The sequence below is a fragment of the Saccopteryx leptura genome, chromosome 2 (genome assembly GCF_036850995.1).
Source record: "Saccopteryx leptura isolate mSacLep1 chromosome 2, mSacLep1_pri_phased_curated, whole genome shotgun sequence".
Taxonomy (NCBI): domain Eukaryota; kingdom Metazoa; phylum Chordata; class Mammalia; order Chiroptera; family Emballonuridae; genus Saccopteryx; species Saccopteryx leptura.
The window spans coordinates 287,233,210-287,250,165 of NC_089504.1; the positions used below are offsets into that span (position 1 = coordinate 287,233,210).

The 16,956-nt window shown below is 55.4% G+C and overlaps 2 protein-coding genes across 11 annotated transcripts; both read right to left on the reverse strand.

Annotated features, from left to right (window-relative positions):
- Positions 1-855: 855 nt before the first annotated feature.
- EFNA4 (ephrin A4) lies at positions 856-4,826 on the reverse strand. The gene is made up of 4 exons (XM_066362309.1): positions 4,654-4,826; positions 2,419-2,714; positions 1,980-2,048; positions 856-1,552 (listed from the first exon to the last, which is right to left on the reverse strand). Exons 1-4 carry the CDS (start codon positions 4,764-4,766, stop codon positions 1,416-1,418), a joined length of 615 nt encoding a protein of 204 aa, XP_066218406.1. The 5' UTR covers positions 4,767-4,826; the 3' UTR covers positions 856-1,415.
- Positions 4,827-6,025: 1,199 nt separating this feature from the next.
- On the reverse strand, positions 6,026-16,770 carry ADAM15 (ADAM metallopeptidase domain 15). 10 transcript variants are annotated; one of them, XM_066362311.1, is made up of 23 exons: positions 16,527-16,770; positions 15,291-15,397; positions 14,355-14,431; positions 13,863-13,941; positions 13,618-13,694; positions 13,340-13,532; positions 12,531-12,596; positions 12,380-12,448; positions 12,132-12,301; positions 11,910-11,994; positions 11,305-11,453; positions 11,045-11,219; positions 10,681-10,773; positions 10,256-10,560; positions 9,976-10,171; positions 9,634-9,711; positions 8,820-8,892; positions 8,464-8,602; positions 7,999-8,068; positions 7,320-7,391; positions 6,834-6,905; positions 6,449-6,573; positions 6,026-6,358 (listed from the first exon to the last, which is right to left on the reverse strand). In XM_066362311.1, exons 1-23 carry the CDS (start codon positions 16,603-16,605, stop codon positions 6,316-6,318), a joined length of 2,592 nt encoding a protein of 863 aa, XP_066218408.1. In that variant the 5' UTR covers positions 16,606-16,770; the 3' UTR covers positions 6,026-6,315. The 10 variants fall into 10 exon arrangements, with proteins under 10 accessions (XP_066218408.1, XP_066218407.1, XP_066218414.1 ...); XM_066362310.1 differs by having other exon boundaries at positions 7,320-7,394; XM_066362317.1 differs by having other exon boundaries at positions 7,320-7,394; positions 15,291-15,407.
- Positions 16,771-16,956: the final 186 nt, after the last annotated feature.

Sequence of the window (16,956 nt, forward strand, 5' to 3'; positions counted from 1 at the left end):
CGGGCTGCGTGCCAGGCGGGCCGGCACTGTGCCCGTGGAGGCTGCCGGGCACTGGGGTGGTAGAGCCCATTCCCCTGCTCCATCCAGGGGATCATTCAGAAATAGGGCCTCGGCTAGGCTTGAGGGGATCACAGCCTTGTCTGCTAGAGATGGGGGGAGCAACAGCGTGGGGCTAAGAGCAAAGGGGGCCCTTCCTCCTTCGCCCACCCCCTCCCTCCTTATAAAAGCAAGGAACAAAGAGGCCGCTGGGGAAGGAGGCTTTGATCTGACCCCACCTTCCCAGTTCTAGACCAGGCACCACCCAGATTGCCTTTGGGAGGGGTTGAGATGCCCAGCTGTCAGGAACCCTGGCGTCCTGGTGCTTGCTTGCTTTCTTTTATTTTAATTTTCCCATTGATTTGGGGGGGGGGGGTAGGGAGAGAGGCACCAACTTCTTGTTCCATTTAGTTGTGCACTCATTGGTTGCGTCTCTTAAGTGCTCTGACCAGGGGTTGAATCTGCAACCTCAGCACACCAGATGATGCTCTATCCACTGAACCACCCAGCCAGGGCAAGTGCTCTTTGTAGTAGTCCTGTCTGGTGCTACCATAGTTTGGGCAGTGCCCCAAGTGGGTGAGCTGTCAGGAGCATCTGCCCCCTCCTCAGCACAGGAAGCCAGCTAGGGAGGTGGGAGAGGGTGCCAAGCTCCACAGCTGCTGCTGGCACCCACTCCACACTGCCCAGAAGGTGTCCACTGAGGTCTGGCATAGATGGTCTGGGCACAGCTGGCATGGAGGTCAGGCCAAGCCAAACCAAGAGCAGAGGCTGCAGGGAGTCCTGGTATCAGGGAAGGAGCCAGAGGGCAGCAGGTTGAAAGCAACAAAAAAGATGGGTGGTTTATTAGGGTTTGGTCCAGACACTTATAAAAATACAAATTGATATGAAATTCAGCCTCATGGCAAGTCTGTCTTCACAGAAGACAAGTGACCCCCTGGGAGAGAAAGGAGCTGCCCCAGGGAAGGGGCCCACAGGACACTGGGCACAGATGGCAAGCCTAGGCTGCTTCCTTGCCCTGGTCCCACAATCCTCCTGCCCCAGGTCTTCAGCCTTGACCCCCAGCAGGCTCAAGGATTTAATCCCACCAACTTCCAGTCTTTCTGGGAAATGGGATAAGACCATCAAATCTTGGAGACCCTGTGTTTATCTTGCCTTAGCTTCAGATGCTCGGGGCTGTCTGCAGCCCCCCGAAGTTCCTCTTCAGCCTGAGATGAGGGGGCCAGCACCTGCAAAGGTCACCTCAGACCCTCTGACTTCCTTCATCATTTCTTCACCTTGTTTGTCTAGCTTGACACTCCCAGCTCAGGTGGCGGGGCTCCTGCTCCAGAGAGTCTTTGGAGGGCTCTGGCTCCTGGTGTGGCAGGAAGGATCCGCTTGGCTCAGAGAACTCGCAGGAGACGCAGAATTGGGAGCAGCAGCAGCAGCAAGAGACAGAGGGGGCTAGGAGTGCCCCCACCTTGCCACCCTGATGTGCCACTCTCTCCAGGGCTTCCAACAGGATGAGCTGACTCAGACTCTGTGAGGGGGAGGGGTAGCACCAATGTTCTCCATTCCAGCAGCCTCATTTTGCTCTCCCCATTAGCTGTTCACTCCCATCTGTTCTCCAGGGTCTCTCAGATCAGCCACTTCCTTCCCATAATTTACCACCCTGTCCTCTCTAAACTCCAACTTCTAAGTCTCCTCCACATTGCCAATATAGCCACCAGTGCAGTTACAGCCTTTAAGGATCTTGCCCCTGGAGATGCCTTTCTGTTGGCCCAACACACAAGCTGCAGTGGAAGCTCCCACAGACTCAATAGGGGAAAAGAGGCCATAGCTTACAGCCCGCCCCCTTGCCTAGGCCCCTCTGAGTCTGATGCTCCCAGGTTCTCCCCCTGCCTTCCCTCATTCCCAAGAAAGGTCCCTAGCTAGAAGGGTTGCTCCCTCTGCCCCAACCCACTTACTGCTCTCCTTGCAGCAGACAGACACCTGGAGCCTCAAGCACTGACCAGGACTCCCGGGAGTTGGTACCGCTGGGTGGTGGGAGGAAAAAGTTAGCACAGGCTGGTTTGCGGACTCTGTTTCAGACCCTCCCAACTTCTCTTCTCTCTAGTTCCCTGGAAAGCTTTTCCTTCCTTATGGGCCCCTTCCCGGTGCCAGGCCCCAGCCATGGCCCCTCCTCATCCCCTTTCCTAGCTCCTTTTCCTCCTCTCTATAGACTTACTCTAGATGCCCCCTCCTCAGGTGGACTCAGGGCCCCTCTCCCCTCCCAGGTTTGGCCTTCATTCCCAGTCCCATCCTTCCCTTTCATTTCAAATTCTCTGCCTTGGATGGCAAAGTCAGGCACCCCATTCCTCTCCCCACCTCCCCCAGAGGTGGCCAATGTGCCCTCCCCTCACTCACAGATATAGTAGTAGGTCTCTCCAGGCAAAAACTCGAAGCCAAGGGAGAAGGGCGTGAAGCGCTGAATCTTCTCTGAGAATTTAACAGGACCAAAGGGAGTGAAGGGGAGGGAGCACTCCCAGCGCTTGAAGGCACCTGCCCCCTGTGCCTGGCAGGCCTCATAGCCCGACCAATCCACCATGTATAAAGCAAATGTCTCAGGGCCCTCGGGGGGCCCTGGACCCTCATAGTGTGGGCAGAAGATGTCTAGGTAGTCGTTGAGGCCCAGCTCCACCACAGCGTCTCCTCGAAGCAGCCTGCAGGCACAAGGTAGATGTGGGCTGAGGGGGTCATGGCAGGACACACTTGGGACACAAGGGCCAGAGATACCCCTTCCTGAGGGTCTCTGCCAGCCTCTCCCCCACCCTCTGAAGAGGGAGCAGCTCAGCAAGGCCTGAGTTCTCCAGACTGACAACTGTTGAGAGACAAAGAGAGCAAGAAATGGATGAGGCAACAGATTCATAGCTTCAGAGAGGTTAGGGGACTGAAATGCCCATAGCCGTGAGGTTCAAATGTAAGAGAGCCGCTCACCACACCCTGCTTTTTGTGTTGGAGCTGCCATCTATCTCTCTAGCCCCAGTGCCCAACCAGGGCCTGGCACACACCTGTGTTGGGTAAATGTCAAGTGGATGGCTGCTGTGAAGGAGCGGGAGCAGAGACAAGGGGCAGAGATCTTGGCCCACAGGGCAGTCACAGACGCAGAGATGGAGCCTGGGAACAGTACTCCTTAAAAGATGCACAGAAAGGGAGACTACCTGTTAGACCTCAATCCAATGCTGAAAAGAATGCCCATGAGGGAGTGCATGGTGGATGTCTCCCTTTTTTTTTTTTTTTTTTGCCAAGGTAAGGAAGTGCCAGACAAGGAGGGGAGCCCCCTCCACATATCACCCAACCTTTAACTTCCTTAGGACTCCCCTACCTCTTGGGAGCCACCTGGGTGAACCAGTACAGGTGAGAAGGACTGGGACAGACTGCTTCCCCACAGGATCAAATACAGCAGGAACCACTTGCCCTCTCCCCACCACACATACAACCCAGCTTGACTTAGGAAAGGCCTCCAACTGTCCCTCAGCAGGTGGTCCAAGGACCACCAGTTCTGATTAGAAATGCAGATTACTGGGCCCAGCTCAGACCTACTAGAATACAAGCCAGGCCTTTGCATGTTTTCTTCCACTGCATACTTAGTGCCTGGAAAAGTGTCCTGCACAAGGACAGATCTCAATAAATATTTGTGGATAGAATGAATGAACCAGAAATCTCAGAGTTGAGGGCTAGTAACCTAACCTGAATTTTTAGCAAGTCCTCTAAGTGATGCAGAGGCACTGGTCTGGAACAGAGAGAGAGGAATTCTGAGTTAGAAGACAACAATCGCTCTTACACTGTATTAGTATTGCAATGACCTATCCCGTGACTTGCCCTCCCGGGGGTTCTTTGGGCTCCCAGAGGGCTGTCTATGTCTTCACATCTCTAATCCCCAGCACCCTAGTACAGATTCCGGTACACAGTATGCACATAATAAATGTTAGTGAGTGAATAAATGCACAGTCACAGATTGTCTCAAGTAGAAAATCAGAAAGAAAAACAGACGAAGAAAGCAGATAGAGGCAGAAGGAATTGGGAAGGAGGATGGAAACAGGGAGGTCAAACAACTTGCCCAACGATGATTCAGCTGGAAGGGCAGGGCCGAGACTGGAGTGAGAGAAATAAAAGGACGATAAATGACGGAGATGAAAAACAGAGATGCCAAGTGAGTGATCAGGAAACAAAGTAAGCGCCAGAGGGGAGGCCAAGTGAGCAGGAGAGGAACCCACTCTCTTTCACAAGAGTAAAGCCCCCTTCCTTGCTCTCAGTCCACCCGCTCCAGCTCAGGCTGGAGGGAGGCTGGGGGTCACCAGAAGAGAAGAGAGGGGGGCGGGGCTCAAGAGTGCAGACCAAGGTCCCTCAGCTCCCAGCTCTAAGAATCGATCTACGGTTCTTGGAGCTCGGATCCTCTGTGCGTCCCCCAACACGTGCGGGTCCGGGGAGACTCGGGGCACGCCTCGCCCCTCCCCCTTCCCCCGCCGACTCAAACAAAGGAGCCCCAGCGCGCGGCCCGGTGCAGGCGGCGCTGCGCACAGAGTGAAAGTCGGAGGGACGCGCGCCCAGCCCGGGAGCGCACAGGCCCCGTTGGTCGCTGGCCGGGTTCGGTCCGGCTACCTGGGGTTACTTGAGTTCCAATAGAAGTCGTGACGGAGGCCAGAGCCCCCTTGCAGAAAGGAGCCGAGGAGTGCGGCCCAGAGGACAGTCCGTAGCAGGGGCAGCAGCCGCATCGCCCCCGCGGTCCGATCTGGTGTGGTTCGGCCCGGCCCACTCGCCGTCGCCGCGAGAAAGGTACAAAGTGGAGAAGAGGGGGTGCGGGAAAGGGGGTGGGGTGCGGAGACTCACAGGCCACGCCCCTGGATAACTTCTCACCAATGGGAGGGCGTCTCCGCCTCTCCACTCAGCGCCAACTCCTGTTAACCCCCTATGATCCGGTTACCAAGGCCAGGTTACCTACAAGGTTCCTACCGAAGCTGGCCGGAATTGCGAGGGGGCGGAAGGGGAATATTCCACTATTCCTGATGGTTATTAAAGGAGGTTGTATTTTTTGTGTCTGCATTAGTACAAGGTAGAAAGCGTTATTAGAAGTTTGGAAGATTTAAATACTGATGGGCAGAGACGACTTGGGGTGGTGAACACACAATACAATGTACAACGACTTGTAGAATTGTGCACCTGAAACCTGTATGTTAGCCAGTGTCACTCCAATAAATTCAATGAAAAGAAAAAAAAAAGGAGTTTTGGAAGATTTAAATAGGAGCGCACGCCCTTTGCTCTCAGAAAGAGTAAAGTGAGGCCTGGGCAAGGACCCAGGAAACCTGTCCAGCCATTTTAGCGCATTGCCCTGTTTTCTTATCTAGGGATAGGGAAGGGACAAATCTCCTCCTGCCCGCTCCCGCCTCCGCTTTCAATGGTGAGCTCAATGACCACCTTAGAGTTGGCGCCTGTCCCTCTCCCCGCCCCACCTCCATTCTCGGCTGGGGGCCCACGCAGCCCCAGTCCTAGAGACGAAGTAATAAGGTTGTTGCGGCTTGTACAAAGCACCTTTGTTCCCGAGCCCTCAGGTGGGGGCGGGGTACGAGGCAGGTGCGTGGCCTTGGGATCGTGGGAGCCACTGCCCGGCTCCGCCCCAGCTTTGGGGCTCTGAGAACACCAGCCAGATCCACTTTTCCCAGCTACCAGTCAGTGGGTGGGGACGGCAGGTACAACAGCTGGGCTTGTTTGTCCGATGGTCACCCCTAGGCGTTGGGGGCAAGGGCTTGTGACTCGGGATGGCAAAGGGCGTACAACTCTATTTGGTACTGGACTGCCCAGTCATCCCTAGGTTGGGCAGAAATAAGCCGTGAGCATCCGGGGGAACACAGGCTACTTCGGCCTGGGACTTTCATTCTCCCTTTCCTGTCTTCATCTGAGGCGGCAGCGTCTCCTGGCGGCCAGACGAAGGGCAGCCAGGGTGGTCCGGCCTTCCCCGAGCTGACAAACGCCGAGATAACGCTCACAAAATCTTCCGTTTATTACAACTAGCAGAGGCAGGCTATGCGCTCCTCCCTCACGCAGGTCCATCTCCCAGTTCTCCCTAACCCCCAGCTGCAATTGTATGAGTGCGTCCCCAGGGTGTGCTCGCGACAGCTCAAGTGCTTTAAGACGCCTACTCTGCGGTGTCCAGGGTCTGGCCCCTTCCATCACCTTGGGATGTGTGTTTGGGGATACTCCAGGGGATTGGCCCATGATTCTTTAACTCCTAAGTTGGGCTGAAGGCAGGAGAAACTTCAGCAGAGGTCAGAGGTAGAGGGAGGACACTGCCGGGGGAGGTGGTGCAGGCCTGGGGAGCCAGAAGAAGAGAAAAAAGTTCAGAAGTCCTATTTTCCCAGACTCCGCACCCACCCACCCTCAGCTTCCCCTCCTTGCTCACCTGGAGGGTACCACTAAGGGAGGGATTCCAGTTCCTGGAACAGGCAGGTCACTTGAAGGGTACCGACCCTGGGGGTCAGCAGGCAGTGGCTTCCTCGGTGGTGGGGGCTTGGCAGGCCCCTGAGACTGAGAGAGACAGAAGGCAGAATGCCGACTTGGGAGGGTGTGTCATTTTGACCACCCCCCAATGTATTGGTGCTGGAGAACACCAGCTGGGGGGGGGGGAAGCACCAGAGATCACCTTTGTTTCCAAGCAAACCTGTCACCTTTAGAAATGCCACTGGGGTATGTACCCTCGAGCACAGAGGGGGCATCTCACCAGAATCACCACCATCACAGCCCTGGGTGGTGGAAGAGGCTGTGACCTTTTCTCCCCTCACTGTTACCTTCTGGTGCCTCACCACCGGGTCAGCGGGCAGAGGGCGGGTGGGGGGATTGGGTCGGCCAGCCAGCTCAGCCTGAACAGAGAGAGGGGCAGTGGCTGTGAGAGCACAGTGAGGGGCAGTGGGCATGCTGAGGTTCTCCCAAAGGGCTCAAGTCAACATGCAAAATCAGCCAGAGGGCAGGAGAATGGGGACATGCACATAGGGCTTGGGTGCATGCCAGCAGATGTCCAGGAGAAGAAGGTATGTATGGGTCACCGTGCTGTTCCTGGCCCACTGCAGCCCCGCCAATGACCACCAGATGGTGGTAGAAACCAAGGCAGGAGGCTCACCCTTTGCTGCTTCTGGGGCTCAGAGTGTCTGAAGGCTGATGGGCACCCTGGTCCCCTAATGAAGAGCACCACTGGCAAGGAACAGGGATGAGAAATGCAGTTGGGTACCATGCCTCCCACCTGCCCTGGGCGAGGGCAGGGCCTGGCTCAGATTTACCTGGAGTCTCTTGGACACAGGGTCAGGAGGCAGTGGCCTGGAAGGGGGAGCCGGTAAGCCAAGAGCACTGGGCTGCTGAGAGAGCAGGAGAAGTAGACAGGCACAGTGGGGTAGGGGGAAGGAGCAGAGACAGATGTGGGCAGAGAGGGGTTAGTGCCTAGGGAGGGGCAGGCAAGACCCCAGGGGCCATGTGCACACTGTTATTCAGTTGCATGCAGAAGGGGTGACAAGTGGTGGAGTGGGCGTGGAGACCACCTCCACACACATACTACTATAATCAGATCCAGAGGGCTCAGGGCAGGGGCACTCACCAGCCCTCTACACATGGTGAACTGGGCCTCAACAGATCCTTTGCACACTGAAGGTCATCCTGGGTCCCACCCTCCTTTTCCTTCCAGGGGCCACTGCTGGAAGCAGAGGTCGGCTGCTTCTCAAAGCCACCAACTTGGCCATCTCAAAGAACTCAGGAGACTCTTCTCTAGGTGACTGCCCCTCCCTACTCCAGGCTTTTGTTTCTCAGACTGCAATGGGGAGAAGTGGGGACTGGCCCTGATTCCTTTGACTCTTGGGCAATGTGAGTCTTTCTCTGAGTCTAGAGCCTTAGATACCCCCACCCCAGGGCTCAAGCTGGATGTCCAACCAAGATGGGGCCCTCTCTCCTCTGGCATCCAGGACCCACCTTAGTAGCTGGCATCAGCAGGGCTCTCTGTGGGGGTCCTGGGCATTCTGGGGGACCAGGCTGGGCTGCCCTGAGCATGGAGGAAGTCAAGGAGGGAGAGGACGAAGCCTCAGACTCTGTTCTCCACCTTTAAGCCACCCTTGAGTAGAGTTAACCCTTTGCAACCTCTTGGAGAGAAATGTGTATAGGGCTTAGGCCCAATCGGGTAGGGAGGGGAAGCTGATCAGCCTGAGGGTCCCACCTCCCCAGTACAGCAGCTCCTGGGGGGAAGTGACCCTGCATCCCAGCTTGCCCACTCAGGTCTGTGGGTCTACATGTGAGGTGAAGAGTTCCAGGGCACATGGAGGGAAGGGAGGTGTGTAGGGTGTGTCCCAAGGGGCTTGAGGTCAGAGCCAGGTGGCAGGGGCTGCAAAGGCAGTGGGGACAGGGCTCTAGGCTATGTCCTCAAGACAGGGAGGCTGGTACCTATATTGGCAGCTGTGTCCCTTGATCTGGCAAAGTCGCTGGTGCAGGCGGGCACGGTGCCAGTAGCTGGCACCAAGCAGTACCAGGATCAGCAACAACAGGAGGCTGAGGGGCAGCCCTGTGGTCAGGGAACTGGAGGCTGCATGGTGGAGGCAGGTTGGAAGGTGGGCAGGGCTGAGAACTTCATACCCAGGAAGGGGCAGGGGGCAGGGAGTGAAGTCAAGTGCTCAAGGAAAGTGAGGGGACCAGGGGTCAGAGAGAGTCAGGGAACCAGCAGTGAAGGGGTAGGAAAAAGACTGGGGTAAATGATAAGCCATTTTGCCCTCCCAGCTGCCCCTGTCCCCAGGTCATGCTACCGCTGATCCGGGCGCTGCAGTCAGGGGGTGCCCAGCCCTCCTCACAGTGACAGTGCCTATTGCTGTCGCAGACCTAGGAGGTACAGGTTGAACAATGAGGGGCTGTGTGCTCTCGGGCTGTTTTCCTGTCCCCACCTTTATAAGATCTCAGATAGCCACACTGGCAGTTGTGCTGGGGGTGAAGGTGTGCAGAGGACCAGTGCTCTAGGGCAGTGGTCCCCAACCTTTTTTTGGGCCAAGGACTGGTTTAATGTCAGAAAATATTTTCACAGACCAGCCTTAGGGTGGGATGGATAAATGTATTACGTGACCGAGACAAGCGTCAAGAGTGAGTCTTAGACAGATGTAACAGAGGGAATATGGTCATTTAAAAAAAAATAAAACATCGTTCAGACTTAAATATAAATAAAACGGAAATAATGTAAGTTACTTATTCTTTCTCTGCGGACCGGTACCAAATGGCCCATGGACCGGTACCAGTCCGCGGCCCGGGGGTTGGGGAGCACTGCTCTAGGGAGTCTATTCATGCTGAGGAAATTAGATCGAACAACCACTTTGAATGTGTTCTATATGCTGGACACCGGGCTAGGAGCTTTCATACTCATCTCCTGTAACTCAGGAAGCAGGTACTATTATTATGCCCATTGGACAGATGAGGACACTGAGCTCAGAGAGGTTAATAACCTCCTCAGATCATTGAGCGAGGCCATGGTAAAGCAGGGATTAGAACCAGGTATGTCTGTTTCCAAAGGTCATTATCCTTTTCCCCCCTAGAGGTTCCTTGCTTCTCTCTACCCTCCCGATACCAACTCACCCCATGCCCATGGCATTTGCTTCGACATTCCTGTGCTCCCAGGAGACCCACAGGTTGGCATCGATGGTTGATGCACACCTGCCAGTGGGGACGAAGAGCAAAAATCATATTCTTACAGAGCTTATTAGCACTGGAGGCCAACATGGCTGAGACCACGCCCTGCTTTTACAGATGGGAAAACCAAGGCTCACAGGATGACAGGATTTTGCTCAATCACAAGAATCTGAATTCCCCTGAGAGTCTGTGCCTTTTATACTGGAGGACTGTGAGACCTGGGCACTGCTCACCATGGTCCAGATACCCGCCCCCCCCAACCTGGTCTTGCTCACCCAGGCTGCTCACCAGGCCAGGGCCACAGGCTGTGCCAGGTAGAGTCAGGAGGGGCTGGGCCACATCGTTGCCCAGGTCCAGGTATACCCAGCTGCAATTCAGCTGGGTCCCATTGGCTTCTAGTGTCTCCCAGTGCAGGCCCCGGGCTGAGCCCAGTAGAGGCTGGGCCATGCCCCCCTGGCACTGGAGCTGCCCGCAAATGGCATCTCTGGGATAGGGAGGAGGCACAGGGTCAGTGGGAATGGGGTCAAGATTTCCACAAATCCAGGGGAGGAGCCATTTTCTCACTTACCTAGGCTCACAGGACATGTAACTACCAGTAGGGCTGCGCCCACAGCTCCCAAAGGCATCCCCCCGAGTATTGGCAGTGAGGAGGCAAAGTGGTGTGGCAGGCTGGGCTTCAGGTCCCCATAGAGCCTGGCACTGTTGGGCATAGGAAGCACAACGCCCTTGCATGCACACAGCCTGTCCACCAGCACATGGTTCACCATCCCCCAGACTGACATCGGGAGGGCACTGGGAACTGTCTCCTGAGCAGAACTCGGGCAGGTCACAGTCACCTCTCGTTGGACGGCACAGCCAGCCAGCTGGACGCAGCTGTGGAGGGTGAGTGAGCATCACTGTGGGTGCTGGGCTAATCCAGCCAGGCCCCGGGGTCAGAATGACCCTTTCCACTCTAGCTCCTGGAAGGTGAGCTCTAGTCTAATCTGTGCCCACCTGACAATTTTGACAACAGGGTCCATCAGATGCACACTGTGCCCCTGGCCTTAGCTGGCAGGTGAAGTAATCACAGCAGGGATCAGTGCAGTCCTGTGGGTCAGGGCAGAGGGGATGAGCATCAGAGCAGGCTGGCCTGAGAGCCTACCTCCAACCCCTCCTCCCAGAGCCTGAACCCAAAAGACGCCCACAGCAAGTGAAAGCTAGAATACAGCAATGCATGTGCTGTCCCTGCATACAGGGAGATGGGAGAGGGATGAGAGGGGCCTTCAGAACCAGAGAGGGGCTCAGGAGGCTTGGAGAGAGCCCTTCAGCCAGAGTGAGGGCACCAGGAGTGGGGCAAGGCTTTGGGTGAGGGGCTCACATCTGGGAAGCCACAGTCGTACTGATTGCTCAGCTCCACAATCTTATTTCCACAGACAGTAGCCATGGAGGGCAGGCGGGGCAGCTGTTCAAAGAGGCAGCTGCCCATCCCATCTAGGAGGGCCTTCTCCAGGGCCTGTCGACTGCAGTTGCTGAAGTTCAGCCCTGGCAGAAAGCTGGGAAGGGTGGTAAGAAAGGTTGGGGCTGAAGACTACTCCCTGCCCCTTGCCCATTCTCTCTCTACATCCTGCAGTTACTCACTCTGTGGAGGCCTCCATGATGCAGCTCTTAGCTGGGGCTGGGCCTGGACAGGGGCAACTGTTCCCAGGTGAGTCATGGTCCAGGCCCAGGCTATGGCCCAACTCATGGGCTATTGAGGAGGCAACTCCCAGGATGCTTGTGGAGTGGTCCTGTGCAGAAGGGATATCCCAGGTCCAGTACCAGCCTAACTGCTCCTGTTCTCTCCTCACCTGACCTCTTAGGTACTCAGTATGTACTGCCTCCCTCCTTAGTTGCTTCTAAAGTAGGAGGAGACTCCAGGCTTGGGTGGCAGGGAACCTGGCTTCTAGCTCAGCTGTTCCCCTTTCCTCACTGTTTGGCCCTGGGAGATCACCTCCGTTCTTTGTTCTCAGCTGCCCCACCCCCACCCCTGCCCCATAATGGAAGACCTCCTCCGTGAAGACTGCGCACTGATGAGCTGGACATCAGTGAAGGTGCCTTGACAGCAGAGGCCACATGATGCATCCCTGTTCTATATACGCACAACTTGGGTTTGGGTAACTTTGCAGGGGGTTTCAGTGAATAAATTGTACCACTGTTGAGAGAAACTTAATTGGGAATGGGGAAAAGACCTGGAAATAGCTCACCATGTTCACACCTCCTGAGAATTCAGGAGAACAGATGGAGTTCTGAATGGCCATGCCCACCATGGGCCCAGAGAATGAAGTACCTCTGTGGAATTGAGGGGTCAAAGGTCAAGGCCAAAAGCCAGGGGACCAAAACTTCAGGGCCTCTGGTAGGGAGCTGGGCTGTGAAATTGGCCAGAGCAGGGCAGAGCTGGCTCCACTGACTGAGCCTGAGGGTCTTACATCACCAGTTGGGCACTGTCGTGGGGCAAACGAGGCAGTAAGTTGGTCTGGCGCCAGTGGAGGAAGCTGTGTAGTGTGACACTCGGGTCTTGGCTTATCTCTATCAGGTCTTGTTGGGTCCAAGCCTCCAAGCCCACTAGCGCCACACGCACATTCAGGGGCCTGAAGAACTGAAACAGAAATGGGGCTTAGGAGAGGGGTTCTCATAGTTAGGGGGCCGTAAGGATGCCACCCAGCCCAACACTCACTGTGTCCAGAAGGAGGGCCACTTCCAGTGTGCGGTTCAGCAGGTGCTGGAAGTCTGGGTACCTCTGGACCTGTGGGTTAAGAGACGTGACCATGAAAGGTGGCAAGGTAAGAGGGGGTCAGGGCAGGACATGCAGGGGCCAGCAAGCTCACCTCTGAATGATCAGCTACAATCACTAGCTCAATAATCTTGGTCTCTGTCACCACATCCCGTCTCCACTGTGGACAAGAAGAAGGAACATCAGAAACACTGGCTGCCCACTGCCGACTGCCATGTAGGGCTGACCAGGTGTCCACTCCCACCTGGTGTGGTCAAACAGAGGAGAGTGAAGAGCCTCTTTTACAGATGAACTGCTGAGACTAAGAGGCCAGGTACTTGCCCAAGGTGGCCAAGAAGTAGGTTAGGAAGCTAGGAGTAGAACCCCGCTTTTCTGGCTCCAAAGTCAGTACTTTTTCCAAATTAAAAAAAATAATAATAATAGCCAACACCATCAAATACTTACCATATGCCAGGCACAGTTCTAAGCATTTTACATATATATTGAGTCACTTAATCTTCATAGCAACCCCATAAGGTAAGTAGTTTTATTATCCCTATTTTACAAATTAGGAAACTCAGTTTTTATTGGTTTATAATTGGTAACTATGTATTTCCTATGTACAAGTGAGCTCTCTGCATATGGAAACATAGACATGAGGTATCTGAGTCTAGTACCTATGTCTAATCTAAATCCTGGATATGCCATTTATTAGTGGAATGGCCTTGGGCAAGTCACTTAACCACTCCTACTAAAATAGAGCTATCAATATCACCCACCTCCCAGGGTTGTTGGGAAGAGTAAAGGAGATAATGTTCATAAAGTACTGGCACATGGAAATCTCTTCATTAGCAGGAGCTGTTGTTACTGTGCACAAATAGCTCTGAGCATCCCCAGGCCAGCCCTCCTGCCATTCCCCCTTACCCGGCGAATGTGTCGCTGTCCCAGGGGGTGCTCTGGTGGAGCCTGAGTGGGCACTGATTCATGCCACCTCAGGGCACAAGTGTGACCTGGTAGGAGGAGGTCGTGGATCTGGGAGATAATGGGAGGACCCGGAAGATCCCCAGGCCTCAGCTCCAGGGTATAGCTTTTCTCTGGGGACAGAATCACCAAGCCCCTAGGGAAAGATGCAGGAAGTCAGACTTTTTAAATCATGTCCTGCCACATTCTCCACCTTTTTGGGCTCCCCCCACTCCTTGTACCTGAGCCCAGAGCAGGTGCAGATGGAGGCCCAGGAGTCTACATGGCCCTGCACTCCTCCCTGGTAGCAGCAGTTCTCCTATAGCACAGAAACATAGTGCCAGCTCGCAAGGGTTTCAGCCCAGGAGACCTGCCTTTTGGTGAAGATATGCAGCAGCCTTTCACACCTTCCAGGAATGACACCCTCCAGTTGCCCCCTCCCTCCTTCATTCAGGCCAGAAACAGGGTGCAAAGGGGCCCGACTCACCAGTGTGTGTCCCTCACTGACGACCCGGGTGCCATCAGGTTGGTACCACACCAGGGTTGGGTGGCCTGGGACTAGCTCTCTGTGGAGTGAAGACAAAGGAGGGGCAGTATCATGTCTGCCAGGGTGGTGCAGTGCCAGCCTGAGGCCTGAAGGTGGTAGAGGGGTAGCTGGGTACCAGGTGACACCCCAACCTTCCTGCTTTCCGCTGAGACAGCAGAGTAGAGTGGCTGGGCCACAGACTCTGCCAGGCTATCTGGGTTCCAACCTGGTTTTCACTACACACTAGCTGTGTGACCTTGGGCAAGTTATTTATCCTCTTTGTGCCTTGACTGTTTTACATAGAAAATGAAGACAATAATAATACATAACTGCATCTACTTATAGGATTGTTATAAGGATTAAATGAATTCAAGCACATAATACTTAACACATAGTACATGCTATATAAGTTGTTAGCCATGTTATCATTATTATTATTACCACTACCATTACCTATTCTGTAGCAGCTCCAGGATATGACTCTCACCATCCAATTCCAATTTGATCCAAAAAGTCTCAGGCAGGTTGGTCTGTGGGTACCAGAGAGCAGGTCACCTCCCTGGCCCTGTCCGAAATTCCTATTCTCCCTAACCAGAAAATGTCAGGCCCTTAGGAGAGCACCAATGATAAGATCACTGATGGGGGGGGGCAGGGGTGTCCCAAGGGAGGGGCCAGGAAAGCCTTGCCTGGCCTGGGGCATTGTTCTGGGGGGTTGTGTCGGGAGGTCAAGAAAGGTATCTTGAGCCACCCCTTCTCGCCTTCCTGTCCAGAGAGGAAGCATCATGGAGGACCCAGTGCAGGCCCCAGCCCTTCCTCTGACTCAGCTTCAGAATTGGGGGTAAGAAGAAGGGTGTTTGGTGAGGTCCTGACTCTCTAAGTGTCCCCACTGAGAAAACCAACAAATAGAACCAGAAAGGTAAGTTTGATTTCGGAATTCCCTAGTGGCCACAGATGGGTTTGGTGTCCCGGAGGCAGAGAGATGTGTGTAGAGGGGAGACGGAGAGAGATGAAGCCAGTTGCTTGTGTGCAATGGGAGAGGCAGCCAGATCTGGGGTGGCCATGCCACAGTTGAGGTCCACTCACCTACTTTTCAGCCAAGCTTTGTCTTGAAGCACTTGAATAGGTGGGGTGGCACGGTGGTGGGAGTGTACTTTTTTTTTAATTAAAAAAATTTTTTTTACTTATTGATTTTAGCAAAAGAGGAAGGGGGAGAGAGAGAGAGAGAGAGAGAGAGAGAGAGAGAGATATGAACATAGATCTGTTCCTGTATGTGCCCTGACCGGGGTCAAATCAACAACCTCTGTGCTTCAAAATGATGCTTTAAACAACTAAGCCATCCAGCTAGGGCAAGGGGTGTACTTCTTTATTTGAGGGGAGAGGGAGGCTCACCTGAAGCATCTCTGCTAGACTAAGTGTGAGGTTGTTCTGAAGGATCTTGGGCTCCAAAGTCCCACTCATGGCCCTCTCTGGAATTGCTTGCTTCTCCTTGGTGCCACCTGCAGCATCCTCAGAATACCCCAAGAGAGTGCTGAGAGACTCAGCAACAGCAGGTGCGCCCTGACCCCCCTGGTTCCCAGCACATCAAGGCCCTTCTCTGTCTGCAGGACTCCTGCATTGCATGCTGGGACTTAAAGGAGAATACTGGGGGATAAGGGGGCTTCTCTCCAATAGTGTGCTTCATCCCACCATCACATCCACAAATCCCCACAGAAGGAAGTGCAGCTAGCTCAGCCTGTGGTTCCTCCCGGTTGCCCAATCCCAGGTTGTCATAGGGACCCTTTCCTTCTCCCTGCCTCCCCCCAACGCCCTTTCTGAGGACTGAGGGAAGCCCTGTGGCTGGGTGTCCACTCACCCTCCCCTTTTCTCACATTGGAGATGCTGGGAACGCCCATTTCTGGGTGAGCAGTGCAAACACCCCCCTCCCTAAACACCCCTCATGCCCAGTCAGGCACACCCGCTCTGCTCTCAACAGCCTCCACTTCCTCCCTATGTCCCCTCACCCCCCCACACAATGGCCCTCTCTCCTCCGGACACTCCACCCTCGCCGCCTTCTCGGCCCCTAGCCCAAGACAGCAGCGGGAAGTGAAAGTTTCAAGGAGGAGTTGGTATTCCAGCCTCTTCCCTGGCCAATTCTCCCCTCTTGGCTCCTCCAGAGCCCCTTCAACTCAGCCAGATTTCTGGTGGCATCAGCACCAGAGTGAGGGGTATCTGGCTGCTCAGGCCTAGGAGGAGGTGCGGGAGAAAATTCTCTCTGCCAAACCCTATGAGAGTGTCCATTCGGCACCCTGGCACCGGGTGAAGCGGTCAGCTAGGCCCCAAAGGACTGAGACTTCAGTCTTGGGGAGCAGCGACCCTCTCCCACGAGCTTGAGAGGCAGGACGCTGCGCCAGGCCCCTGGTTGCCGGGTACCGGAGCCTGGAAGAGTCCGCGGGGACCGTGCCGAGGATAGCCCTCCTTTTCTCTCCACCCCATCGCCCATTCGTCAGGCCCTCGGCAGACCAGGGCTGGCCGCGTTCTAGTTGGGATCTCTCAGGGTCTCCTTCCGACCCCGGAACACCAGTGCCTCCCGACTTCCCTGAGCCTCTTTCCAGTCCTCCCCTGGACCACTCCTGGCCTGACACTCACCTGTATCTGGAAGCTGCCGGAAAGGCAGAGGGCTGCCCGCGCCCAGGAACCCCAGGACCCACAGCAGTGTCAGCCGCATGACAGCGGCTCCCCAGGCCTGCGGAGGGGAGCAGGTGCTGGGCCGCGCGCCGAGCGGCAAGTACGGCTGGGTCTGCCTCGCGCGCCCAGCTGTGCAGTGCAGCCGCCAGGTCCCGCCGGGTCCCTCTCACGGGGTCTCCAGCCAGGCCCGCCCCTCCTCGGCTCCGCCCCGGGAGAAGCCCCGCCCCCATCGCGCGCCGGATTCCGCTGAAGCCGGCGCCCAGCCCTGGACTTCCGCTCTGCGGGCTCTTCTCCGTACAGTCGCTTTCCTACTACAGTGCGGGGTAGAGGCTGAGGCCCGATCCGATGGGATCCGATGGGATCCGATGGGCGTCGCGTCTCCATCCAGCCG

Coding starts and splice junctions, on each gene's coding strand:
- EFNA4 (XM_066362309.1), bottom strand. CDS start 4,766: ATGCGGCTGCTGCCCCTGCTACGGACTGTCCTCTGGGCCGCACTCCTC. Junction 2,715..4,653: donor TGGAACTCAAGTAACCCCAG/GTAGCCGGACCG, acceptor TTGTGCCTGCAG/GCTGCTTCGAGGAGACGCTG. Junction 2,049..2,418: donor AGAGACCTACTACTATATCT/GTGAGTGAGGGG, acceptor CCCACCACCCAG/CGGTACCAACTCCCGGGAGT.
- ADAM15 (XM_066362310.1), bottom strand. CDS start 16,605: ATGCGGCTGACACTGCTGTGGGTCCTGGGGTTCCTGGGCGCGGGCAGC. Junction 15,398..16,526: donor CCGGCAGCTTCCAGATACAG/GTGAGTGTCAGG, acceptor AGGATGCTGCAG/GTGGCACCAAGGAGAAGCAA. Junction 8,603..8,819: donor CTGCAGCGCCCGGATCAGCG/GTAGCATGACCT, acceptor TCCACCATGCAG/CCTCCAGTTCCCTGACCACA.